The sequence below is a fragment of the Eretmochelys imbricata genome, chromosome 11, assembly GCF_965152235.1.
Source record: "Eretmochelys imbricata isolate rEreImb1 chromosome 11, rEreImb1.hap1, whole genome shotgun sequence".
Taxonomy (NCBI): Eukaryota; Metazoa; Chordata; order Testudines; family Cheloniidae; genus Eretmochelys; species Eretmochelys imbricata.
The window spans coordinates 56,044,666-56,072,216 of NC_135582.1; the positions used below are offsets into that span (position 1 = coordinate 56,044,666).

General features: G+C 45.8%; 1 protein-coding gene across 1 annotated transcript in view; it reads right to left on the minus strand.

The window, feature by feature from the left end:
* Positions 1-27,551, minus strand: part of DNAH7 (dynein axonemal heavy chain 7) — a 294,918-nt gene that overhangs the window by 60,917 nt on the left and 206,450 nt on the right. The window contains exons 44-46 of the mRNA XM_077829629.1: positions 21,218-21,398; positions 8,369-8,554; positions 4,886-5,049 (exon numbers count right to left, since the gene is read on the minus strand). Of these exons, the coding sequence (XP_077685755.1) occupies positions 4,886-5,049; positions 8,369-8,554; positions 21,218-21,398 (531 nt within the window). The remainder of the gene's footprint in view (positions 1-4,885; positions 5,050-8,368; positions 8,555-21,217; positions 21,399-27,551) is intronic.

Sequence of the window (27,551 nt, forward strand, 5' to 3'; positions counted from 1 at the left end):
GGAGGAGGGAAGGAAAATGCCACGCAGCACTTTAAAAGTTTACAACTTTAAAATTTATTGAATGCCAGCCTTCTGTTTTTTGGGCAATCCTCTGTGGTGGAGTGGCTGGTTGGCCGGAGGCCCCCCCACCACGTTCTTGGGCGTCTGGGTGTGGAGGCTATGGAACTTGGGGAGGAGGGTGGTTGGTTACACAGGGGCTGTAGTGGCAGTCTGTGCTCCAGCTGCCTTTGCTGCAGCTCAACCATACACTGGAGCATACTGGTTTGATCCTCCAGCAGCCTCAGCATTGAATCCTGCCTCCTCTCATCACGCTGCCACCACATTTGAGCTTCAGCCCTGTCTTCAGTCCGCCACTTACTCTCTTCAGCCCGCCACCTCTCCTCCTGGTCACTTTGTGCTTTCCTGCACTCTGACATTATTTGCCTCCACGCATTCGTCTGTGCTCTGTCAGTGTGGGAGGACAGCATGAGCTCAGAGATCATTTCATTGCGAGTGCATTTTTTTTTTCTTTCTAATCTTCACTAGCCTCTGGGAAGGAGAAGATCCTGTGATCATTAAAACACATGCAGCTGGTGGAGAAAAAAAAAGGGACAGCGGTTTTTAAAAAGACACATTTTATAAAACAGTGGCTACGCTCTTTCAGGGTAAACCTTGCTGTTAACATTACATATATAGCACATGTGCTTTCATTACAAGGTCGCATTTTGCCTCCCCCCACCGCGTGGCTACCCCCTCAACCCTCCCCCCTCCCCGTGGCTAACAGCAGGGAACATTTCTGTTCAGCCACAGGCAAACAGCCCAGCAGGAATGGCCACCTCTGAGTGTCCCCTGAAGAAAAGCACCCTATTTCAACCAGGTGACCATGAATGATATCTCACTCTCCTGAGGATAACACAGAGAGATAAAGAACGGATGTTGTTTGAATGCCAGCAAACATACACTGCAATGCTTTGTTGCACAATGATTCCCGAGTACGTGTTACTGGCCTGGAGTGGTAAAGTTGGAGGATTGGGCCAAAAGAAATCTGATGAGGTTCAATAAGGATAAGTGCAGGGTCCTGCCCTTAGGACGGAAGAACCCAATGCACAGCTACAGACTAGGGACCGAATGGCTAGGCAGCAGTTCTGCGGAAAAGGACCTAGGGGTGACAGTGGACGAGAAGCTGGATATGAGCCAGCAGTGTGCCCTTGTTGCCAAGAAGGCCAATGGCATTTTGGGATGTATAAGTAGGGGCATAGCGAGCAGATCGAGGGACGTGATCGTCCCCCTCTATTCGACATTGGTGAGGCCTCATCTGGAGTACTGTGTCCAGTTTTGGGCCCCACACTACAAGAAGGATGTGGATAAATTGGAGAGAGTCCAGCGAAGGGCAACAAAAATGATTAGGGGTCTGGAACACATGACTTATGAGGAGAGGCTGAGGGAACTGGGATTGTTTAATCTGCAGAAGAGAAGAATGAGGGGGGATTTGATAGCTGCTTTCAACTACCTGAGAAGTAGTTCCAGAGAGGATAGTTCTAGACTATTCTCAGTGGTGGAAGAGGACAGGACAAGGAGTAATGGTCTCAAGTTGCAGTGGGGGAGGTTCAGGTTGGATATTAGGAAAAACTTTTTCACTAGGAGGGTGGTGAAACACTGGAATGCGTTGCCTAGGGAGGTGGTGGAATCTCCTTCCTTAGAAGTTTTTAAGGTCAGGCTTGACAAAGCCCTGGCTGGGATGATTTAATTGGGTATGGGTCCTGCTTTTGAGCAGGGGGTTGGACTAGATGACCTCCTGAGGTCCCTTCCAACCCTGATATTCTATGATTCTATGATTCTATGAAGTGTCCTACCATGGAGGAAACAATAAGGCTGCCCTCCCCAGAAACCTTTTGCAAAGGCTTTGGGAGTACATCCAGGAGAGCCGCGAATGCCAGGGCAAATTAATCCTTTCACATGCTTGCTTTTAAACCATGTATAGTATTTTAAAAGGTACACTCACCAGAGGTCCCTTCTCCGCTTGCCGGGTCCAGGAGGCAGCCTTGGGTGGGTTCAGGAGGGTTTGGGTGGGTTCGGGGGGTACAGGCTCCAGGCCCAGGGTGAGAAAAAGTTCCTGGCTGTTGGGAAAACCGGTTTCTCCACTTGCTTGCTGTGAGCTATCTACAACCTCCTCATCATCATCATCTTCTTCGTCCCCAAAACCTGCTTCCATGTTGTCTCCATCTCCATTGAAGGAGTCAAACACCACAGCTGGGGTAGTGGTGGCTGAACCCCCTAAAATGGCATGCAGCTCATCATAGAAGCGGCATGTTTGGGGCTCTGACCCGGAGCAGCCGTTCGCCTCTCTGGTTTTCTGGTAGGCTTGCCTCAGCTCCTTAAGTTTCACGCGGCACTGCTTCGGGTCCCTGTTATGGCCTCTGTCCTTCATGCCCTGGGAGATTTTGACAAAGGTTTTGGCATTTCAAAAACTGGAACGGAGTTCTGATAGCACAGATTCCTCTCCCCATACAGTGATCAGATCCTGTACCTCCCGTTCAGTCCATGCTGGAGCTCTTTTGCGATTCTGGGACTCCATCATGGTCACCTCTGCTGATGAGCTCTGCATGGTCACCTGCAGCTTGCCACACTGGCCAAACAGGAAATGAGATTCAAAAGTTCGCGGTTCTTCTCCTGTCTACCTGGCCAGTGCATCTGAGTTGAGAGTGCTGTCCAGAGCGGTCACAATGGAGCACTCTGGGATAGCTCCCGGAGGCCAATACCGTCGAATTGTGTCCACAGTACCCCAAATTCGACCCGGCAAGGCCGATTTAAGCGCTAATCCACTTGTCAGGGGGGAGTAAGGAAATTGATTTTAAGAGCCCTTTAAGTCGAAAAAAAGGGCTTCATCGTGTGGACGGGTGCAGGTTTACATCGATTTAACACTGCTAAATTCGACCTAAGTCCTAGTGTAGACCAGGGCAGAGAGACCAGAACGGAGGAGGCCAAGAACTTGGCAGAATTCAAAAAGGACTGAATATTTAAATGAATAATGAGAACAGCCACAGTTCTCTTACATAAACTATTTAGAAAGGATATAATTACTTATGTTTCAGGGCCTAAGACAACCACTACCTAAGTAACTTTATGAAGAAACTTTCATTATTGGAATGTGTTTCCATAGTTGGCCACTATGGAGTTTCTTGCACCTTCTTCTGAAGAATTAAGCAGTGGCCACTGAGAGTTTGCTAATTCCTATGTCTCCTTCAGATCTTACAAGAAGTGTCTTCCTTCCTTACAGATATTTTACTAGTATCAGGAAAGATGCAGAATTTCTTACCATTTAAAAAGTTGTGGTGATCTCAGCTACACTAGAGGTTCTAGCTGACTGACATATTATAACCAAGTGCCATGGGAAATTAAGTATCAGCCCTGGAAAAAGGAAGATCAAACTCCCCATCTGAGTATTATCAGACGTTTAATCAGTCAGTCTGATTAATGTGAACAAGCTTGTTACTGACATTTCTATTTGACTTTACTTCATGAAGCCAGGTTTTGGAACCAATTCCCCTATCTATACAAGTACTACACTGCTGTTGCCATGAGGAAAAGGTCACTCTTATAACTCCAGAAACCTTTCTGTTCAATGTAAGTTCTTCTTTCCTTAGTTCCAGAGAAACAATGTTCCCATCATTCTGTACCCATCTTTAGCATCTCTTTAAAAGGTTGTCGCATGAATAGGCATTCCTAGAGTTTGAAAGAGATATCTGAAGCACATGCAATACACTAGCCAACTGTATCCTGTTCATCTCACTCTGTTCAACATGACAGAGCCTTAGGGCCTCAAAGTTGCTGCAGGCAAGATGTTAAAATCAGTTGGTGTGCTGGGCATCCAGGAAACTATTTAAAGACTAGGAAGGAAGACTTCATCTACAAGGTCACTAGTGGCATTGGTGGGTAAGGTGCCTCATCTCAGCAAGATTTGCAAAATAGCTTCTGCAGACAAATGGAAACCTTCTATTGGTAGGAAGGTGCCTCAGAGTCGGTTCCCAAATAATTCTTTGAATCACAAAGCTCTAACTTTATATGGATTGGAGAGACACTTTCATTTCTACCCAATATTCTACCACAAAACTCCTGTACTTAAACTCTGCTTCTTCTCCCACTCCACCCTACTTTATTCACTGCTCACTACTTCCCAATAGTGATGAAGGAGGAGAGAAGCTGTGCAGCAGAATTTGTTATTTGATAATTTTCCATTAGAAGCTCCCCACCAAGGTAGTCTGCTAAGTGATGGGAATAAAATGTGTAGCAAATTGAAATTTTTATCTAAAGGGAGAATTCAACATATATTTGCCTTAAGGTTCATTAATTCATTATACAAAGTTTGTTGTTTTAATGCTAATAATTGATTGTTGGGGTATTTCTACAGCTTCGGAAGAACTCTGCTGGTGGCCTGAGGCATAATCCTGGAGCGTCCAGCAACAACGTTGAACTGCCTCTGAATTCCACAAGTGCAGGGTATTAATCTATTAAAGCTTCAGAATAACAGTCTCATTTCATAGAGCTGAACGTTTCCTGCTGTTAGTCTACTCCAAGTTTACCCTACCAAGAGGAATCCAAAATTTGCTCTGGCATTTACAAGTAAAATTACTACATGTGTTCATAAAATGTAGTTTATTGCACACTTCTAACATCAAAAAAGTTCAATCCCTTTACAGCAACTCATGAGAATTAAAAGAGGGGAGAAGACAACACTAGAAGCCTTGAAAAAAATATATAGTAAAAAATAAAAACAGCCTTGTTTTTGTTTAGTTTAATTGTTGAACTTGCCACAAAGTAATATAATGTGTCCATAAAAGTAATAACTGAAAAGTATGCTGTAAGAAGCTATTTAATGAAAGCTAGCAGATGTGAATTTTCTACTTACGAGATAATGATACCATTATCAACAGAAAACATGTCAGATGGTAATCCAGCAATGTTCCAAGCTCTGATCTTAACAGGTTCTCCCAAAGTATTTGTTAGGGAAAAATCATCTGAGCAAGGAATATCTCTCATTTTACACACTGATGTCCACTCATTTGTTTGATTCTAGAAGACAAGAATGCAAATGTTAACCAAAGTTTTGTCTGTTCCCTATTACATTTATAAGATTTATAAAACTGTCAATACATTTATCTATATTTTTTCAACTCTTTCCCCCAAACCACTGCCACAGTAAAGTCATTTCTCTACTTGTCTAAACACTAACAAAGAAACACACATAAGAAATTAAAACAGTAACCACTGTTATGTAGAACATACAGGGCCAGTTCCTTCAGTCACGCTGAGCAACGCTCAGTGCAAGAAAGAAGAGATGAAGCAACATATCTGGTTTTAGGCTACATTTGCATTCCTCTGTTCTTGGGGTCAGTTCTACACAGGATGCCTTTCTGGCAGCTGATTGCTATGGCATAGGGATGCTCCAGACACATGCCATTTTCAGACACATTCCATCCAAGGGCCTGGAGAATGGATGATGTAGGAGTTGTTATGACAGCTTTTTGACACTGGAGAATTTCCCTACATAACTGGAACCTACTGGGTCTGGATCCGCTGGCATTTGAGGGGGTTTTGTTTATATTTTAAACAGAACATGTTTTAAAATTGTGCTCACTAGTCAAACGTCACTTTGAGATTACACTACTTTCCCTAGCTAAGCATAAGATTTTGTTCCTAAACTAATCAGATTTTAATAATGGTCTGTGAACTCTTAGCTGCAACAAACATTTTCAGCTAATGCAGATTTGTCAACTGCATCTTTTTATTTTTCAAAGATACATTAGTGACAATAGAAATAGTACAATATTTATTCCTATACAAAAAACTTCATTCACTTGAAATGAAGGTTACTCAAGAGCATTTCCTCTTAATGCAATTTAAAAAAAATAAATTATCAGTTAAGGCAACATTAAAAGCCATAGAGGCCTTAATTCACATGACTTACTACCCAAACATCCTAATATCCAAATGCACTCCATCTCCTCATCTCCACAGAAAAAATCCCTTTCAATTCCAATAAATAACGATGCACACATCCAATTCTTCACAATCCCAATCAAATGCACAACCTGAATTTTGACCACAGTGCCCTGCAGAGCAGAAGGCCCAAGACCCCCCTTCCCCGCTGGGTAGGAGCCCCTATGCCACCACTCCGCTGCAAAGCAGAGTCCCGAGCTCTGCCCTCTCCTCCCCCAAGTCTGGTAGGTGAAGAATGAGCCACTGTAGTGTTTTAAGTGTAGATATAGCCCAGGGGTAGGCAACCTATGGTACACGTGCCAAAGGCAGCACACAAGGTGATTTTCAGTGGCACTCACACTACCCGGGTCCTGGCCACCGGTCCAGGGGGCTCTGCATTTTAATTTAATTTAATTTAAATGAAGCTTCTTAAACATTTTTAAAACCTTATTTACTTTACATACAACAATAGTTTAGTTATATAATAAAGACTTATAGAAAGAATCCTTCTAAAAACGTTAAAATGTATTATTGGCATGTGAAACCTTAAATTAGAGTGAATAAATGAAGACTCGGCACACCACTTCTGAAAGGTTGCCGACCCCTGATATAACCTAAAACAAACGGACTGTTTCACATGGAATTGAGACACAACCTTGACTGAAAGCTTTGCATTAGGCCAAAGCATTTTATTGTCCTTACAAAACACAGCACTCTAAACAAAAGAGTGAACATCAAAGCCTGAAGTTTATTCATGTTCCTTTCCAAGGCAACAGCCATCACAAATTTAGAAATGATTCTCAGGGGACAGAGAACATTCACAGAGATGTCAACTGAAGGCTCTAGTACTTTATTCAAAACCAAGGTGCCAAAAGAAATAAAAGCTTTGTTCTTTGAAAAACTGGAGGAAATAAAGGAATTAGCTTCCTGAGAGAATGAGAAACTGCAAAATGAGCAAATGTGAAAGTACTATCCAGAGTCTCAGGAAAGGCTGAAACAGCCACTGAATGAATACATAATGATAACACAGACAACGACAAAGAGGCTGTATATATATTAAAATAAAAAATAGCTGTCAGGAGGTCACAGCTACTGTTATACAAAGAAGTAAACACTTTAGTTTCATATCAGACAATGAGTTCCCACCACCAGTTCCATAAGGCTACACTAAACTAAATTTCTTGAGTAAAACCAGTAAAGTTTAGTTATTGCTAAACGAATAAGAATAAAATTGCCTTTGCTTGTCCAGACTGGCAGGCAGGATCCCCCAATCACCACTTTTCAGAACCCCAATAATCTTTTACCAAAGGTCTGATACCTAGCCATACTAAATATGCCTGATAAATGGCTGCTTTCATCCAATACACAATTACATTCTCTCAAAATTCAGTAATTGGGAACAGGAAAAAACTGTAGGCAAAATAAGCTCTTGCAAAGTAAAACACTAAAAGAATAATGTCAAAATGTGGAAATGATGAAAAAAATAAAGTTTGGGAGATCTTACAGAATTTTCTAAAGAAAGAAAGATAAGGGAAGATAAGACAGTAAAAGTAGTTAAGTGGAGATAAGGAAAAAAAGATTTAGGCTCAAACGTTAGACTCAATTTTCAAAAGTGGTCATTGATTTTAGATGCCTCTATTTTTGGGTGCCCAACTTGTGACAACCTGGGCTTGATTTTCAGCTGTGTTGAGCAATCATTTCTTCAGCTGAAGCCAATGAGAGATCCAGCTGTTCAGCAAATCTGAACATAAGAGCAAAAGTGCATCAAATTAGGCATCCAAAAATGGAGGCATCCAAAATGAGCAGCTAGTTGAAAATTTTGACGTCAGGTCCTAATCCTGTAGTTATTTTACAAACACAACTTCCATTTATGTCAATGGGAATTAAACATACAAATTGATTATGATATTAAGTCTACTTTATTTCCCTGCTTCTCCTTTTTCTAAAGAATTATTACACTTTAAATACATTTACACTCTAGTTGCTGACCAGTGATTCTGCAGACATAGGACCTGCTCCTGCTCCCACAGAACTCAGTGTGAATTTAGGCATTGACTATAATGGTAGCAAATCAAGGCCATGAGGCATAAAGTTACTTGCAGTCACTTTACAGACATTTGAGAAAACCAGCCACAAGGTTCAGGTATTTTACAATTAATGTTGTTAGCAAATAGTAGAGAAATATGAATGAAGAGTTCCCCTGAGTTCTTCTAAGTGAAGTTCAAAGCCTTATACACATGCGCGCACGCACACACACAAAGAAAAACCTGTTTTTTCGATTCTTGAAATTTTTGAAGTCAATTTTTGAAGTCAATTAAAACATGTTTTTAAAAATCTAAATATTTTAGCAGGAGAAAAAAATGTTTGGTTGGTTTAATACAAAACCATTTAGATAAAACACTGTATTCATTACTTGTCTATAGCTGGATGTGAAGGCTCCCAGGTAAGCCACAATTCCTGAAGAAATGAGGATATCTCCAGTCAAATTGATGTACTGCTTCCCCAGCTCCAGAGCAGTCTGGCTCCAGCGAGTTTTCTCACCACCAAGGCCTCCAATCAATTGTTCTGCTCTCTGTAGCTTTTTGCTGCACAGGTCAACCTCAAAAACAAAAAATAAATTGCATATAATGGCAGCACTTGTGCTGTGGATTATTTACATGTTTTGATTTACGTCATATGATGAACAGACTACATGGCTCTGGGAAGAAGGATAAAGGAAGTTTGAGGCGCAAGTCATGTTCTCGTCCATCCTCCCTGTTGAAGGAAAAGGCCCAGGTAGGGACCATTGAACTGTGGAGGTGAATATGTGGTTACACAGGTGCTGTGGGAGAGAGGGCTTTGGATTTTTCGACCATGGGATGTAGTTCCGGAAAGAAAGGTTGCTAGGAAGAGATGGGATTCACCTAACAAAGAGAGGGAAGAGCATCTTCGCAGGCAGGCTTGCTAACCTAGTGAGGAGGCTTTAAACTAGGTTCACCGGGGGATGGTGACCCAAGCCCAGAGGTAAGTGGGGGAGTGGGATACTGGGAGGAAACACAAGGCAGAGGGTACAAGACGGGAAGCCTCCTGATTCATACTGAGAAAGTAGGGCAATTGGCTAGTTTTCTTAGGTGCATGTACATGAATGCAAGAAGCCTGGGAAACAAGCAGGAAGAATTGGAAGTCCTGGCACAATCAAGGAACTATAATGTGATTGGAATAACAGAAACTTGGTGGGGCAGTTCACATGACTGGAGCACTGTCATGGAGGGGTATAAACTGTTCATGAAGGACTGGTACAGGAGGAAAGGTGGAGGAGTTGTATCGTATGTAAGAGAGTGGTATGATTGCTCAGAGCTCCAGTTTGAAACTGGAGAAAAGCCTGTTGAGAGTCTTTGGGTTAAGTTTAGAGGCGAGAGCAACAAGGGTGATGTCGTGGTGGGCGTGTGCTATAGACCACCGGATCAGAAGGATGAGGTAGACGAGGCTTTCTTTGGACAAATAACTGAAGTCTCCAGATCACAGGCCCTGGTTCTAATGGGGTACTTCAATCACACTGACATCTGCTGGGAGAGCAATACAGCAGTGCACAGACAATCCAGGAAGTTTTTGGAGAGTGTTGGGGACAACTTCCTGGTACAAATGCTCCTCTTAACCTGCTGCTTACAAACAGGGAAGAATTGGTAGGGGAAGTAGAAGTGGGTGGCAACCTAGGCAGCAGTGACCATGAGATGGTTGAGTTCAGGATCCTGAAAAAAGGAAGAAAGGAGAGTAGCAAAATACGGACCCTGGACTTCAGAAAAGCAGACTTTGACTCCCTTAGGGAACTAATGGGCGGGATCCCCTGGGAGGATAATAGGAGGGGGCAAGGAGTCCAGGAGAGCTGACTGTATTTTAAAGAAGCCTTATTGAGGGAGCAGGAACAAACCATCCCGAAGTGCAGAAAGAATAGCAAATATGGCAGGTGACCAGCTTGGCTTAAGAGTGAAATCTTTGGTGAGCTTAAACTCAAAAAGGAAGCTTACAAGAAGTGGAAATTTGGACAGATGACTAGGGAGGAGTATAAAAATATTGCTAGAGCATACAGGGGTGTAATCAGGAAGGCCAAGGCACAATTGGAGTTGCAGCTAGCAAGAGATGTTAAGAGTAACAAGAAGGGTTTCTTTAGGTATATTAGCAACAAGAAGAAAGTCAAAGAAAGTGTGGGCCCCTTACTGAATGAGGGAGGCAACCTAGTGACAGATGATGTGGAAAAGGCTGAAGTACTCAATGCTTTTTTTGCCTCTGTCTTCACAGACAAGGGCAGCTCCCAGAATGCTGCAATGGGCAACACAGCATGGTGAGTAGGTGAGCAGCCCTCAGTGGTGAAAGAATAGGTTAAAGGATGGTTTTAGAAAAGCTGGATGTGCACAAGACCATGGGTCCACATCTAATGCATACAAGGGTGCTGAGGGAGTTGGCTAATGTGATTGCACAGCCATTGGTCATGATCTCTGAAAATTCATGGCGATCGGGGGAGGTCCCGGACAATTGGAAAAAGGCAAATATAGTACCCATATTTTAAAAAGGGAAAAAAGAGAACCAGGGGAACTACAGTCCGGTGAGCCTCACTTCAGTCCCCGGCAAAATCATGGAGCAGGTCCTCAAGGAATCCATTTTGAAGCACTTGGAGGAGAGGAAGGTGATCATGAACCGTCAACTTGGGTTCACCAAGGACAAGTCATGCCTGAACAACCTGATTGCCTTCTGTGATGAGATAACGGGTTCTGTGGATATGGGGAAAGCGGTGGATGCGATATATCTTGACTTTAACAAAGCTTTTGATACGGTCTCCCACAGTATTCTTGCCAGCAAGTTAAAGTAGTATTGATTGGATGAATGGACTATAAGGTGGACAGAAAGCTAGCTAGATTGTCGGACTCAATGGGTAGTGATCAACAACTCGATGTCTAGTTGGCAGCCAATATCAAATGGAGTGCCCCAGGGGTCGGTCCTGAGGCCGGTTTTGTTCAACATCTTTATTAATGATCTGGATGATGGGATTAGTTGCACCCTCAGCAAATTCGCAGATGACACTGAGATGGGGGGAGAGGTAGATATGTTGGAGGGTAGAGATAGGGTCCAGAGTGACCTAGACAAATTGGAGGATTGGGCCAAAAGACATCTATGAGGTTCAACAAGGACAAGTACAGAGTTCTTCACTTAGGAAAGAAAAATCCCATGCACCACTACAGGCTGGGGACCGACTGGCTAAGCAGCAGTTCTCCAGAAAAGGACTTGAGGATTACAGTGGACGAGAAGCTGGATATTAGTCAGCAGCGTGCCCTTGTTGCCAAGAAGACCAATGGCATATTGGGCTGTATTAGTAGGAGCACTGCCAGCAGATTGAGGGAAGTGATTATTCCTCTCTATTTGGCACTGATGAGGCCACACCTGGAGTACTGCATACACTTTTGGCCCCCCCCCCACTACAGAAAGGATGTGGACAAATTGGAGAGAATCCAGTGGAGGGCAACAAAAATGATTAGGGGGCTGAGGCACATGACTTACGAGGAGAGGCTGAGGGAACTGGGGTTATTTAGTCTGCAGAAGAGAAGAGTGAGGAGGGACTTGATAGCAGCCTTCAATTACCTGAAGGGGGGTTCCAAAGAGGATGGAGCTAGGCTGTTCTCAGTGGTGGCAGATGACAGAATAAGAAGCAATGGTCTCAAGTTGCAGTGGGGGAGGTCTAGGTTGGATATTAGGAAACACTGTTTCACTAGGAGGGTAGTGAAACACTGAACTGGGTTACCTAGGGAAGTGGTGGAATCTCCATCCTTAGAGGTTTTTAAGGCCTGGCTTGACAAAGACTTGGCTGGGATGATTTAGTTGGTGTTGGTCCTGCTTTGAGCAGGGGATTGGACTAGATGACCTCCTGAGGTCTCTTCCAACCCTAATATTCTATGATTCTATGACTGAACTCCTAATAACTTTGTATGTGATATAGAAAATATCAATATTTGAGGAAGTGACCCAGCACTCATGTTCCTTCTCTCATAAAACATCCTTATGAATTCACATTCTAGGTTGTTTTTTTAATCAAGTAGTCTTTTAAAGTATTTTTCTACTTTAACAAAAGGTATGATTTAATAATAATTTAATTCAATTCTTTTACATTCACTTCTCAACTGTGGGGGGTTGGGACTCTGCAGAATCCCCACCAGCTCCCAATTCAAGTTGTTTACAATGTCCTATCAACTTGTTTACAATGTCATATCTGGATTCCAAATGCGAATGTGCATGCATGCCATGTGCCGGAGCCGGAACAGTTCATAGTAGTGGTCTGAGGGCAAGGGTGGAAGGATGGATGGTGGTGTCAGCAGGTGGGGGTTGGAGTATAGATGCCCAAAGAAGGGAGAGTAGCTCGGGATTCCTTAAGGGAGTGAAAGGACTCATCAGTTTTGTTACTGAATAATTTGTTAAAATCGAAAGGGAAGTTCTTGAGGGTCATCTGGACCACTTTGGGTAAGCTGCTAGACTGGAGCCAAGAGTCATGATGGAGAACTATGCTGATGGCAAGGAGTGAAACGCGGTGTCTGCTGCATCAACCATGGCCTGGAGAGCAACCTTGACTACCAGTTTGCTCTCATCTAGCAGGTGCTGGAACTCCTGCTGTCAGTCTGATGGGAGACAGTCTTGGAAGTCTGCCAGCTTAGAGTAGGACAGGAAGTCGTATTTGGCAAAACAACCTGGTAGCGGGCAATACGGAACTGTAATCCTGCTGATGAATAAACCTTGCGACCCATGAAGTTTAGTTTCTTGGCAGCACAGTCACAGGGGGTAGATTTGAAATGTTCTTGATGGGCACGTTCAGGGAGTTAGGTGGTGGGTGGGTAAAAATAAAATCAGTGCCCTTAGAGGGAATGAAATACCAATGTTCTTCCCTTTTTGGTGTAGGGGTGCAAGATGGTGGCGTGTGCCACACTGCCTGGCCCAGCTGTACTGTGGATGGGTAAGGCTGTACAAGGGGGTCCAGGAGGTTGAAGGATGTCCAGGAATTGGTGCTGGGGTCCTGAATATCTTCCACCAGAAGACTGAGAATAGTAGCCATGCGACCGAGCAGGAACTGGTACTCTGCGTGGTCATCTGATGGTAAGAGGGAAGGCGGAATAAGGACACTGTCCGGTGACGACAAAGCGCCTGTAGGGATGGTTGGCTCTGATGGTGCAGCCAGGGCCGATGGAGCAGGAATGTCCAAAGGGTGATGGTAGGAGCAGGAGATGAGCTGAGTAGATGATGCATATCGTGATGATGGTAGGTGTCCCCTGAAGGCCAGCAAGGCCAGGAGTAGGGGTCGCCATGCATCAGCAGTACACATGGGTACTGGAACATAGATCAGCTGCAAGACCATAGTCTGGAGGATAAGGCTGGTGTTGAGGGCCTGGGCTGTATAAGAGCGAGTTGGGGAAAGGGCCATGTCCAGGTTGGAAGACCAGTCAGACTCTGAAGGGTCCGGGAAAGGAGGAGCCGTTGGCACTGGTGGGACCGTCAGTGCCAGGCGTGGAGCAGGAAGATGGTCGATGAGAAAAGGGGCTTGTCCGTCACCGTAGCCAGCAGAGAATGATGGAAGACAAGGAGTTCACTGGCTGGAGAAAGAAGTCTGGAGCCAGTCGGAGGTCCAGTGCATGGTGGAATGCCTGCAAAGAGTAACATCAGCTCTGCCAACGGTATCAAAGGTGATAAACAGCTCAGAGTATGTGGAACCGCGTGAGTCAAGCCCAAGGGTCCCGGTGGAGTTGATGGTGCTAGGAGTGAAGTAGAAGGCCCCGATTTTGGGATAGACGGTGGGGCTGATGGTGAGCGACAGCGTTTGGAGTAGTGTTCCATGCGCGCTCTCTTCAGGACCAGAACCGAAGTCGAAGATGAATCTTCTGTGGTGAAGTGCAACTTCTTACCCTACCTATCACAGCTCAGGGAGATAATGCTGAGTTTTGAGGCGGTCCCCATCAGGGAGACGCCTTTGTGCCCAGGCTTCTTGTGCATGTGTTGGGGCTTAGGTGGATGTGGCAGTGCCGCACGTGAGGAACCCCGGTGAGGTGCTCGCTGCCAGTGATGGACGCTGCTCCAGTAGTTCTGTCAGAACCGAGTCCAGTTGCGTATGAGGGCGCATTGCCTCCTCTATTAAAAAATTACAGAAGTGAAGTTCAGAAGCTGCTCAAGTCTGCGATGGGAATGAGCAGCAGATGGAGCAGCAGGAACCTATGTGGGCGTCACACAGGCAGTACAGGCAATGGGTGTGTTCGTCGCTCACTGAGGAATGAAGGCATGAGGCACAGGTTTTTAAGCCGGCTTGACAGGACATAGTGCCTGTGCCAGGAGGTAGGAGAAGTCCCCAAGAGGGAAAATCCACGGGGAGAACCTAACTATGATGAATAACGGACAACTAACTAACTAGGTAAGAAAATATATACGATGAAAGGTTTGAACACAGTACTCTTAGGTGGCTAAGAGCACAGAAGAACAGGGGATTCCAGCTCTGGTCATGCACCAGTAAGAAGGAACTGGAGTGATGTCAACTCGCACAGCCTCTCTAAGCCTCATGGCCAATGAATGATGTTACGCATGGATCAACGGACACTGCTATGAACAGTTCTGGCTACAGCACATGCACACCCATGTTTGGAATCCACATAGGGACTGGCACTCAAAGAAGAATGGAAGAATTACTTATTGTGTCTTGCTTACAATACTCCTGCTAATACATCCCAGAATGATGTTTTCTTTTTTTGCAACAGTGTTATACTGTTGATGCATATTTAGCTTGTGATCCACTATGACCCCCAGATCCTTTTCTACAGTACTCCTTCCTAGGCAGTCATTTTCCATTTTTTATGTGTGCAACTCATTGTTCCTTCTTATGGGCTTCAGAGACTAATCATGGTTCAGGGTGAAATTTCTGCTGAGGGAATCTGATAGATGATTTTGGATCCCAGGTGAATGATCAGCCACAGGGGTAATGTTTTCCCCAGTACAAAACTGCCAGACCCTGACTGCCTCTTGACACAGCACTTTGGAGTATGCTCCCCATGTCTGTTCACATAATACATCATGGTAGTATTGTCAGTGAAGTCCTGAGTCCCTGACATGATCTCGAAGGGCCTGTCAGGCACTGTAGATGACACAAACTTCCAGGACATTAATATAAAGAGAAGTTTCCTGTTCTGCCCACAGGGTTTGAACATTCAGCAACTCCAGGTGAGCTCCCCAACCTATTAAGGAGGCATCAGTGACAAAAGTCCTAATTGCTGCAGACCAAGCAAAGGGCATACCCTGGACACATTGCCCTGAACCGTCCATCACCATAAGTCAATGGTTCTCAACTCTGGCGCACCGGGCTGGTTTGTTTACCTGCCACGTCCACAGGTTCGGCTAATCACAGATCCCACTGGCCGCATTTCACCGCTCCAGGCCAATGGGGGCTGCGGGAAGAGTGGCCAGCACATCCCTCGGCCTGCGCCGCTTTCTGCAGCCCCCACTGGCCTGGAGTGGCGAACCGCGGCCAGTGGGCGCCGCGATCAGCCGAACCTGCGGACGCAGCAGGTAAACAAACTGGCCCAGCCCACCAGGGGCTTTCCCTGAACAAGCAGTGGACCAGAGTTGAGAACCACTGCCATAAGGAGTCCAAGATCAGTGGAGGAAGTCAGACGGTGTGTCCAAGAGATGACAATTCAGACGATAGACCAACTTCTGCCACATTTGTAGAGGCACAATCTGTCAAATTGGACTATCTGTGTGCATACAGCCTAGGGTGACCAGATGTCCCGATTTTATAGGGACAATACTGATTTTGGGGTCTTTTTCTTTTTTCTATTACCCCCCCCATCCCCATCCCAATTTTTCACACTTCCTGTCTGGTCACCCTAATGCAGCCACATGACCTAGCAGCCTCAGGCATACGCAGACTGTGGCTGAGGGCTGACACTGCATTTCCAAACATAGGTAGTGAATCACATAGAATCAGTCAGTCAGCAGAAATACTCTCAAACTCATAGAGTCTATCAGGATCCCAATGAACTTGATTCTTTGATTTGGGACTAGTGTTGACTTTCTATTGTTTAGGATAAGACATAGATGGTCTTGTAAGCGCAACATGAACTGTACATGACAGAGGACTTCTCTGGACTTTTCCCATAGTAACCAATTGTCCAGATATGGGAAGATATGAATTCCCTTCTTCCTGAGGTACGCTGTCACTACAATCATGCACTTGGTACCAGGGAGTGGAAGACAAAAGGGAGCACGGTGACCTGATAGTGCCAGTCTGCCATGACAAATTGGAGAAATCTCCTGTGGGTCAGGAGACTTGATACATGGAAATAAACATCCTGATTCCTGAAGGTCCAAGGCAGCAAACTAGCTATTATGATTTAATGCAGGGGAAGAGTTGCTCGTGTGACCATCCAGAATCTCATGTATCTGATGAATTTGTTGAGGTCAAGGAGACCAAGAATAGGTCTCAACCCTCCCTTGGGTTTGGGAACCAGGAAATAGCGGGAGTGGAATCCCTGTCCCCAGTGCTTCAGTGGAACTTCCTCTACAGTCCCCAAAGCCAGTAGAGACTGAACCTGCTTGAAGAGCAGTGTCTCATGAGAGGGCTCCTGAAGTGAGATGTGGTAGGAGATGGGGAGGAGGGATGGAGAAGAATAGTATGGCATAACCTAATCTGGAGGTGTTTAGGACCCACCTGTCTATGGTAACTGAGTTGCAAACACTGTAAAAACAAGAAAAGGAGTACTTGTGGCACCTTAGAGACTAACCAATTTATTTGAGCATGAGCTTTCGTGAGCTACAGCTCACTTCATCGGATGCATACCGTGGAAACTGCAGTAGACATTATATACACACAGAGACCATGAAACAATACCCCCTCCCACCCCATTGTCCTGCTGGTAATAGCTTATCTAAAGTGATCATCAAGTTGGGCCATTTCCAGCACAAATCCAGGTTTTCTCACCCTCCGCCCCCCCCCCAAACTCACTCTCCTGCTGGTAATAGCCCATCCAAAGTGACCACTCTCTTCACAATGTGTATGATAATCAAGTCACTTTGGATGGGCTATTACCAGCAGGAGAGTGAGTTTGGGGGGGGGGGGGGCGGAGGGTGAGAAAACCTGGATTTGTGCTGGAAATGGCCCAACCTGATGATCACTTTAGATAAGCTATTACCAGCAGGACAATGGGGTGGGAGGGGGTATTGTTTCATGGTCTCTGTGTGTATATAATGTCTACTGCAGTTTCCACGGTATGCATCCGATGAAGTGAGCTGTAGCTCACGAAAGCTCATGCTCAAATAAATTGGTTAGTCTCTAAGGTGCCACAAGTACTCCTTTTCTTTTTGCAAAGACAGACTAACACGGCTGTTACTCTGAAACCTGTAAAAACAAGCCAGCCCGTCCCTGAATGGGGGGAACAAAGATGGGGACGTCACCACTGAATCACTGCCCAGGACACACAAGTCAAAATGGGTGCTTGCTGAATGATGGGGGAGGATGAGCCTGCTGGTTAAACCCAGAACCAGAGGGATTTTACCTCTGTGATCTATGCCACTTCATGGGGTAGTCCTTCTGCCTTACAGGAAAGGGGAACTGCCCAAAGAAATGCTGCGAGTGGCATCACTGCTGTTGTTGTTGACCACTACAGTGGGGTCTTTGTACAGCTCAGTATAAACAAAGTAGCTCAGGAATCCTTAAAAGAGTGCAGGGTCTTGTCAGTCCTTTTCAAAGACAAAATCTTATCATCAAGATAAGTCCCCAATCATCTGCTGCACATTGGGCACAATATCCAAATTCTACAGCCATGAGGCCCTGCACATAGTCACAACTGATGCCAGAATTCTGGCCAAGGCCCCTGCCACATTCAGAGCTAACTGTAACAGAGTCTTGGCTACCATATAGCCTTCTGCAACAAACGCCTTAAACTCTTCCCTAGAGGCGTCTGGAAATTGTCCACAAACTTAGATGTGGCTATCCAATTAATAAAGCGTATTTAGAGGGCAACACCTTCTGGTTTGCAATGTGCATCTGCAGGGAAGAGGAGGTATAAATCTTCCTCCCCATCAAGTCCATCCTTTTGGACTGTTTGTCCTTATGGGCCCCTGCTGATCTCAGTGCAGTACTGGAAAGTGGTTAGACAGACCATCCAGACCAGACCAGTACTTCCACATACAAGGAAGGTGTATGGTGCCTCCTCTTAAAATATGAGGAAGAATCTCTCCAATGCCTGGAACAGTTCCAATTAGTTTTTGGGACCTCTTCCTCGCTGCACCAGAGAAGGGGAAATGACTTCTCTTCCTCTTGCGGGAGACAGCAGGGTCAGAACATGGAGCGACAACACTTGTCAGTTCCAAAGACAATCGCCGATCAGACAAGTGTCTCAGTACTGAAGCAAGCCTCATGGCCTGCTCCAGAAGGTGCTGCTTCAGCCAGAAGTCTCTTGCCACCTGAATCCTCTTCTAGAATGACTTACAGATTAAGCACGACTCCTTAATGTGTTCCTCACCAAGACACAACAAGCACCTTGTGTGGGGATCACTACTAGGGATGCCCCATCCCACATACAACAGACAATGGTTGAACCGTGGTGAGGACATCACACAGGGCAGTCAACTATTCTAACACTAAACTAAACCTAATATGCTTCTAACTAACGAATATCTAGAGCAGGGGTTGGCAACCTATGGCACGTGTGCCAAAGACGGAACGCGAGCCGATTTTTAATGGCAGGCTGCTGCCTGCCGGGTCCCAGCTGCCGGCCCCGCTCAGCCCGTTGCCGAACCCAGGCCAGGACCCTGGCAGGCCGCAGCGTGCCATTAAAAATCCTGCCCTCCCCGGCCCACTCTTCTCTGCCTCCTCCCACCTCCCCCCACCGGCCGGATGAAGAAGCTTGGTCCTGCCGGCTGCTGCTGCAGAGAAGGAAAGCTCCCCCCTCCCCCGCCTCTTCCCCCAGAGTGCTGCATTCCTGCCCCTCCTCATCTCCCTGCCACCGATCAGCTGATGGCCCTTGCGAGGGAGGGAGAGAAGCTGAGCCGCAGCGCACTCCCTGCTCCGGGAAGGAGGCGGAGAAGAAGTGGGGACGGGGCCTTGAGTAAGGGGGATGGAATCAGGGCATATCCCCTCCAGCCCCCTGCTGTGAGCCACTCTGGGCGGGGGCTGGGAGCACCCCCATGACCCCAGCCCACGACCCCAGCCCTCTGCCCTGACGCTTACACAGCCCCACACACACCCCAGCCCTCTGCCCTGATCCCTGCACCCCCCACACACCCAGCCCTCTGCCCTGATCCCTGCACTCCCCTTACATACCCCAGCCTTCTGCCCTGACCCCTGCATGCCCCACACACCCCAGCCTCCTGTCCTGACCCCTGCATCCCCCCACGACCCCAGCCCTGACTCCAGTACCCCCACACATACCCAGCCCCCTCACACCCCATGTCCTGACTCTTGCACCCCTCACATTCCCACCCCCACACTGAGCACCAAACAGGAACTCCTGCACCTTCCCCACCACCCCACATTCCCACCTGCACTCCTTGCACCAAATGGGAGCTGTCCAGGTAAGCACTCCACACCCAAACCTCTTGCCCCAACCCTGAGCCCCCTCCCTCATTCTAGCTCTTGGCCAGAGCCTGCACCCCAACCCCAAGCCTGCTCCTTCATCCCCAGCCCTGTGCTCAGTGCACTCCCACCCTCAGCTCAGTGCAGACAGAGAGGAAGAGAATGGGCTAGAACCAGGGAGAAGGTAGGTACCCACTCTACGTGGGCAGGGCCGGGATCCCAGACCGGCAGCGGGCTGAGTGGGGCCAGCAGCCAGAACCCTGGCTGGCAGGAGCCATGGACTGAACCCCAGACTGGCAGCAGGTTGAGTGGCAGCGGGCTGAGCCACTCAGCCCACTGCCAGTCTGGGGTCCCGGCCGCCGGCCCCACTCAGCCCGCTGCTGGTCTGGGTTTCTGGCTGCCGGCCCGGGGTTCTGGCTGCCGGCCCCTTGCCAGCCAGGGTCCCACTGCAGGCCCCACTCAGCCTGCTGCCAGCCTAGGTGAACGGAACCCCAGGCTGGCAGCAGGCTGAGTGGGCCGACGACGTAAGATCAGCATTTTAATTTAATTTTAAATAAAGCTTCTTAAACATTTTGAAAACCTTGTTTACTTTACATACGACAATAGTTTAGTTATATAATATATAGACTTATAGAGAGAGACTTCTAAAAAACGTTAAGATGTATTACTGGCATACGAAACCTTAAATTTAAGTGAATAAATGAAAACTCAGCACACCACTTCTGAAAGGTTGCCGACCCCTGATCTAGAGGAAAACAAACAAACAAAAAAACCCTCAGAAAACGGAGACTGAAAACTTGAGGTGAAAACACCACACCGAGCTCTGACTCTAGCCACGGGCAGTCAGAAGGAACTGAGGGGAGTCAGGGCAGGGCCATCCTTATATAGTGACAGGAGGGGGTACAGCCACAAGGTGTGAGTGCTGCCCCTATAGATATGGCTTCAGTGTGCTGGGTATACGTACACCTAAATGGAATATATTGCTATATCTACTTGAAGAAGAACTTTTGCTCTGTTGTTTAAAAATATGCTTGTAATCTTCTTTTTTAAAGGGAGGACACATTATTTTGTAAAGTACTGAATTACTGAAAAGGGAAAGAAACCAAGCTTTAGAATTTGGTCTTACTAGACAAAAGGGTACTGATTCTAAACATTACCAGTTTCTATATCTGATGGCTGTTTAGTGATATTAGTGGACAAGCAATGAATTCACAAAAACCACATATGACATTAACTGGCAATCCTGAATAACTATGAATAGTTAACTACACTCACCCCAGTCTAGACGTGCTCAGTCCAGGTTAATGTAAAGTAAAATTGCCAGGGCAATGTTGAAAAAATTATCACCTAATGATTTCCTTTCTGGATCACCTGATGTTTTCATTTCTGTATTTCAGTCTGCATTCTCAAGTCACATATGATTGGAGATATACGGGATATAATATCGTGTGATATTTTGCATTTATGATTCTCATAATTATCACATACTTATTCTCCATGCCATACCTACACTATGGTTTAATAACCATATGAGAGTGAACAAAAATGATGGTAGCCTAAAACTGGGGGGTTTATTTAAGCTTTGGCAGGGTTGAAGGTTAAAAGCAGAAATGTGATGGGCAAAACCCCTTATTTTTAAACAACTTTTTCAATGCCCCAGTATTAGCAATAGTTTTATTGATGTGTATTATATACCTGATTCTCCAGATCAGCCTTCTCTTGCTTCTTTGATTCCAAAGTTTGTTGGAGTATAGCCAATTTGTCCTGAACTTCCTTTAGGGCTGCTTGTTTTTTTCTCAGACCATCCATGGCAATCTTCAATTCCCCTTCAGCCTGATTTAGCTTTATCTTTTTGGGGGCAACAACTTTTGCCACTCTAAATAAAATAAATTAGTAAATTAAATTTATCACAGTTATACTGTGTATGAATATATCTCAATACCTATGCATATATACTCACATCAGGGTTGCCATTAAAACCCCAACGTGTGCCAAATTAGAGAAAAATGCAGTATACCAAATTACAGTTTGTCAGAAAATGTTAACTTTTTAAATGTCTACTACTGTAGATTTCATTACATGCTTCTATTTTTGTCAATCTTGATTGGCTAAAACAGCATCAACTGACAGAACAATTTTTGCAATATGTCCTGGAATAACCGGCAATATTTTTTAAAAAAAACAGCAAAAATACGTTCATCATACATCCAAAATATGAGATGACTGAGGCGATATACACCTACAAATATTAGACACTTTGAGCCAATTTTTTAAAAGCCACTATAGATTTTGTGCCTGAAAAAATATTTTGCATTCATAAGATTATATTCACAGGTGTTTTACACATGCAAATAGATATATGTGTACACAACTAAAGCTGATAGTTTTTATCTGCTTTTCACACATTCGGATCTATCTGCAGGGATAAGCCTTTTTTTGAGGATTGAAAATAATTGCACACACATTTTTGTGCATTTTGTGCATTAGCTTGAAGACTACTGTAAATATGGCCCTATAATTTTAAAAAACAATGGACAATTGCAAAATGAAATAAAAATGAACAAGTGATGCATGTATTTTCAAGTAATGGCTAGACAGTAGTAGGTGATATTTTTACAACTATTCCGCTCAAAATCATACAAAGTCAGATCCTCAGTTGGTGTAAAGAAGCATACCCCCATTACATACCACAGGCTCAGGACCTGGCCCACTGTTTTTTTGTTTTTGTTTGAGCTAACCTGCAATCTGTCTGCAGACATTTATGACGGATACAGCTGTTCCTTGGTGTTACAGTCTGCACCCCTATGTTCACTCCTTTTATAAAACTATCACACATTTTGTATAAAGAATGCCTTGGGAGGTATCACTTGAAAACTCATAATTTGTTGATCATTATTGGCCTGGTAAAATATGTGTGGCAAATCTTATATATAAAGTTATAAAATTCTACTGTATGACATTACTGAGACATGTTTCAAGAAAAGCAGCCACAAACCAGCTCCTCAGAGATAAAAGGCAAACTGATGTCTCAGCCAGGTGTCAACAAAATCAAATGGACCAACACCTGGTAAAGTGGCCATTCCTCGGCAGGAAAAAGGGTGTGAGTGAGAAATTTACATCTTGGCAAAGAAACAGCTGGAGGTTCCCATCCCCACAGACTTTCTGTCTCCTCAACCACAGCTGGAGATGATTCTCAACGAAGAGGATGATTCTCAAAGTATAAGAATGGGGAACAGACGTCCCAAGTTATTCCTCCCTTTCTTTCTACCCACAGCAGCCACAACACCTGAGGAACAAAGAAATAGCTTTGGACTGAGGGAGGGATCCTGTCTGAAAGGAATTAAGCCAGTAAGACTACTGAAGTGTGTGGTGAGACAGATTTTTGCTTTGAATTCACTTAGCTTGTTAAGTTAGGTATTCGTTGCATTTTACTTTTATTTTCTTGTAACCAATTCTGACTTTTATGCCTCATTACTTGTAATGACTTAAAATCTATCTTTCTGTAGTTAATAAACTTTTTTTATTGTTTGATCTAAACCAGTGTGTTTGAGGAAACTCCATTTGAGATAACAGGATTTGTGCATATCATGTTCTATTAACAAAATGACGGCCTTTATATGAGCTTATCTTGTCCAGAAGACTGGGCAGTAAGACCCACATTTCTGGAGGAAAGTCTGAGATTGGGAATATTCTGGCTTTGCTTTTCAGTATAATTCAAGAGTGGCTGACCATAGATCTCATATAGTTTTGCTGGGAGTAATTTACATGCTGGAGGCTGTGTGTGAGCAGACCACCCAGAAAAGCAGAGAAAAGGCACCCAAGGCTGGGGAACTGAGGGGACACAGCTGGTCAACAGTCCAGATTATACCCTGGGGAATGTCACACTCTGATAGGAAGTTTCAGTAAAAAAAAAAGTTACCTACCTTTCATAACTGTTGTTCTTCAAGATGTGTTGCTCTTGTTGATTCCAAGTAGATGTGTGCGGGCCGCCTGCACAGTTGCCGGAAGGTTTTTCCCCTAGCGGTATTCATCTGGTTGGTTTAGGCGCTCCCTGAAGTTGCACCTTCATGGCTCCGTATATAGGGCCCTGCCAACCTGCCACCTCTTCAGTTCCTTCTTGCTGGATTACTCCGACAGAGGGGTAGGTAGGCAGATCTTGGAATGGAAATGAGCAACACATCTCGAAGAACATCAGTTATGAAAGACAGGTAACTGTTTTTTCTTCTTCGAGTGCTTGCTCATGTCGATTCCAAGTAGGTTACTCCCAAGCAGTACCATGAAGGTGTGGGCAGAGTTCATGGATTCACTGATTGAAGCACTGCTTTGCCAAATGCAACATTGTCCCTGGCCTGCTGAGTAATGGAATAGTGAGAAGTGAAGGTGTGGACTAGAGCTCTGCAGATCTCCTGGATCGGGACCTGCACCAGGAATGCCACCGAGAAGGCCTGCACCCTTGTGGAGTGCGCTGTCAGTGCAGGGACAGTTATCTTTGCCAAATCATAGCACGCCCCGATATAGAATGTGATCCATGATTAAATTCTTTGGGAAGACATTGGAAGCCATTCATACTGTGAAAAATAGTTGGTTTGATTTCCGAAATGGCTTCGTCCATTCGATATAAAAGGCCAATGCCTGCCGAATGTCCAGAGAATGGAACTTTTGTTCCCGGCTGTTAGGATGTGGCTTTAGAGTAAAAAAATGGGAGAAAAATGTCCTGATTGGCATGAAACTGAGAGATGACCTTAGGAAGAAAGGCTGGATGATGCACCTTGTCCTTACAGAAGATTGTGTAAGGAGGTTCGGCTGTTAGGGATTTAAGCTCAGACACCCTCCTAACTGAAGTGATTGTCACCAGAAATGCCACTTTCCATGACAGAATAGTAAGCATGTCACTAGGGGCTCAAAGGGGGGGACCCATTAGTCTGGAAAGCACCAGGTTGAAGTCCCGTGCAGAGATCGGTTGTTGTCAATCTGTCAAGTCCTTTAGCAAAATTGGCCGACCATCGGGTTAGTGAAGACTGATCAGCTGGCAACCACTGGGTGAAATGCAGACATGGCAGCCAGGTGAACCTTTATTGATGACACTGAGAGACCTTGCTGCTTCAGGTGCAAGAGACAGTCCAAGATAAAGGGTACTGATTAGCGCAGAAAAGAAGTGTGCTTCTGTAATGACCAAATCACAAATCTCTTCCACTTAGCTAAGTAGGTGACCCTAGTGGATGGCTTCCTACTGCCAAGAAGGACCTCTCTAACAGGACCTGAGCAAGTGAGCTCCAATGGGTTTAGCCAAGAAACTTCCAAGCTGTGAGGTGGAAAGACTTGAGGTTGGGATTCTGAAGGTGGCCGTGATCGTGGGTGATCAGGTCTGGGAACAGAGGCAGGGTGACCAGAGCTTCCACTGACAGTTCCAGGAGCATGGTGTACCAGTGTTGATAGGGCCAGGCTGGAGCTATTTATATCACAGAACATCCGTCTCTCCTCACTTTGCGCAGCACCTTGTGAATGTCTGGAATGGGTTGAAATGCATAGAAGAGATGGCCCTTCCAGGGAAGGAGGAATGCATCTGTGATTGAGCCCGGGCTTTATTCAGGAAGGAGAAGAACTGCAGACACTTCCAGTTGTGCCTCGTTGTGAACAAATCTATCTGGGGAACTCCCCACAGTTGGAAGATGTTGTTCACAATGTCTGTGCGAATGGACCACTCATGGTTGTGACAGGATCTGCTGAGATGGTCTGCCAACTCATTCGGAGAACCTGGGAGGTAGGTTGCCTCCAGATGTGTTATGCAGAAGTCCGACAGCTTGAGGGCTTCCTGGCACAGGGGAGAGAAGCGTGCTCCACCCTGTCTGTTTATATCAAACACCGCTGTTGTATTGTCTGTCATGACTGATATACATCTCCCCTTCGGGTGGGCTTGGAAGGTCTGGCAGGCTAGACGAACTGCTCTCAGCTCCCTGACATTGATGTGGAACGCGAGTTCTGCTTGGGACCATAGTCCCTGAGTTCTGAGCCTTCCTAGATGTGCTCCCCACCCCACCGCTGACGCACCCATGACCAGGGTTGTGGCCTGGAGGAAGATATTCCTGTGCACATGGCTTGCGGGTTGAGCCACCATATGAAAGCCTCAAGCACCACCAGGGAAAGCATCTTATCCAAGCTGTCCTTGCTTGGCCGATACACTAATGCCAACCAAGCCTGGATGGGCCTGAGCCTCACTCTGGCATGCTGTACTACATACGTACAGGCAACCATGTGTCCAAGGAGCTTCAAGCAATTCCATGCCATGGCAGTAGGGTATCGTCTGAGACCCTCTATAATGTTGCAAAGCATCTGGAACCATGATTCTGGTTGGAATGCCCTGGCTTGTCTCAAATCTAACAACGCTCTTATGAACTCTATCCTCTGAGGGGGGATAGGGTTGATTTTTGCACATTCAGCAATAGGCCCAATCATTCGAAAGTTGACCTTATCAAGTTTACATGTGCCTCCACCTGTGCTCTGGAGTGGCCCTTGACAAGTCAGTCGTCAAGGTACGGAAACTCCTGCACCTGCCGCTTTTTCAGGAAAGCAGCCACGACTGCCATGAACTTGGTGAACACCTGAGGTGCCACTCACAGGCCGAAGGGGAGGACTGTAAACTGATAGTGAGCGTGGTTCACTATGAAACCGAGGAATCTTTTGTGGGATGGGGCTACCAAAATATTAAAGTACATGTCCTTCAAGTTGAGGATGGCATACCAGTCCCCCAGTGAGGGGATAATGGAGGCCAAGGAGACCATGCAGAACTTCAATCTCTTCATGAGCCTGTTGAGGTTTCGGAGGTCCAAAATGGGTCTGAGACCATCCTGGGCTTTCGGGATTAGGAAATAATAGGAGTAGAATCCCTTGCTCTTTAGTTCCTGAGGAACTTTCCCTACTGTCCTGGTTCTTAGGAGCATCTGCACCTTCTGCATTAGAAGTTGCTCATGAGAGGGGTCCTTGAAGGGGGATGGGAGGGAGAACTGGAGAAAATATTCCAGTTCTACCGTGTGGAACACCCAGTGGTCTGACATAATCTGGGCCCACGCAGGGTAGAAATGGGATAAGCAGTCTGAAAAATAAGGAGGGGAAGGATCCGGATCCTGAATTGGTGTTTCACCCTCGGGCACACCCTGAAAATGCTTGTTTGGGGCCAGAAGATTGCTTTGCCTGTCCAGAGCCCTGAGGAGATGAAGGAGGAGGCCTCCTCCTATGGTTCTTGTTGCACCTCCCAGAGTAATCCTGCCTGTTCTGGGTCTGGTAAAAATGAGGCCTAGGCTGAGGTCTGAAATGTTTCCTTTGTGTTGCCAGAGTATGCAGATGAGGGTAGCTCTCGAGTCTTTAATGCTGTGAAGCCATGTGTCGGTCTTTTCCAATAAAAGAGTAGAACCCTCAAATGGGAGCTCCTGAATGGTTGCCGGACCTCATACGGGAGTCCTGAGGCTTGGAGCCAGGAACTGTGCCTCATTGCTACAGCCAAAGCCATCTGGGTAGCCAAGTCAGCTACATCCAGGGCTGCTTGTAATGAGGCCCATGCCACCAACTTACCCTCTTCCACCATGGCAGAAAACTCTGTCCGGAACGCAGAGGGCAACAGCTCTGTGAACTTCAACATAGCTTCCCAGGAGTTAAAGCTATATCTACTAAGGAGTGCCTAATGGTTCTAGATCTGAAGCTGGAGCCCCCAGTAGAGTAAATTTTTCTACTGAAAAGGTCCAGCTTCTTAGCATCCCTAGCTCTTGGAGATGGCCCTTGTTGCCCTGATCACTTGTGTTCATTTGCCACAGCCACCACTAAAGAGCCTGGTGGTGGATGAGAATCGAAATGCTCAAACCCGTTAGACAGCACAAAATACTTTCTCTCAGTCCTCTTCACAATCAGGGGCAGAGAGGCAGAGGTCTGCCACAACAATTTAATGGTGTCTTGAGTTGTCTTAATGAGTGGCAGGGCAATTTGGGATGGACCTGAGGGAGCCAGGATGTCTACCATGGGGTCCGAGGACTCGGCAACT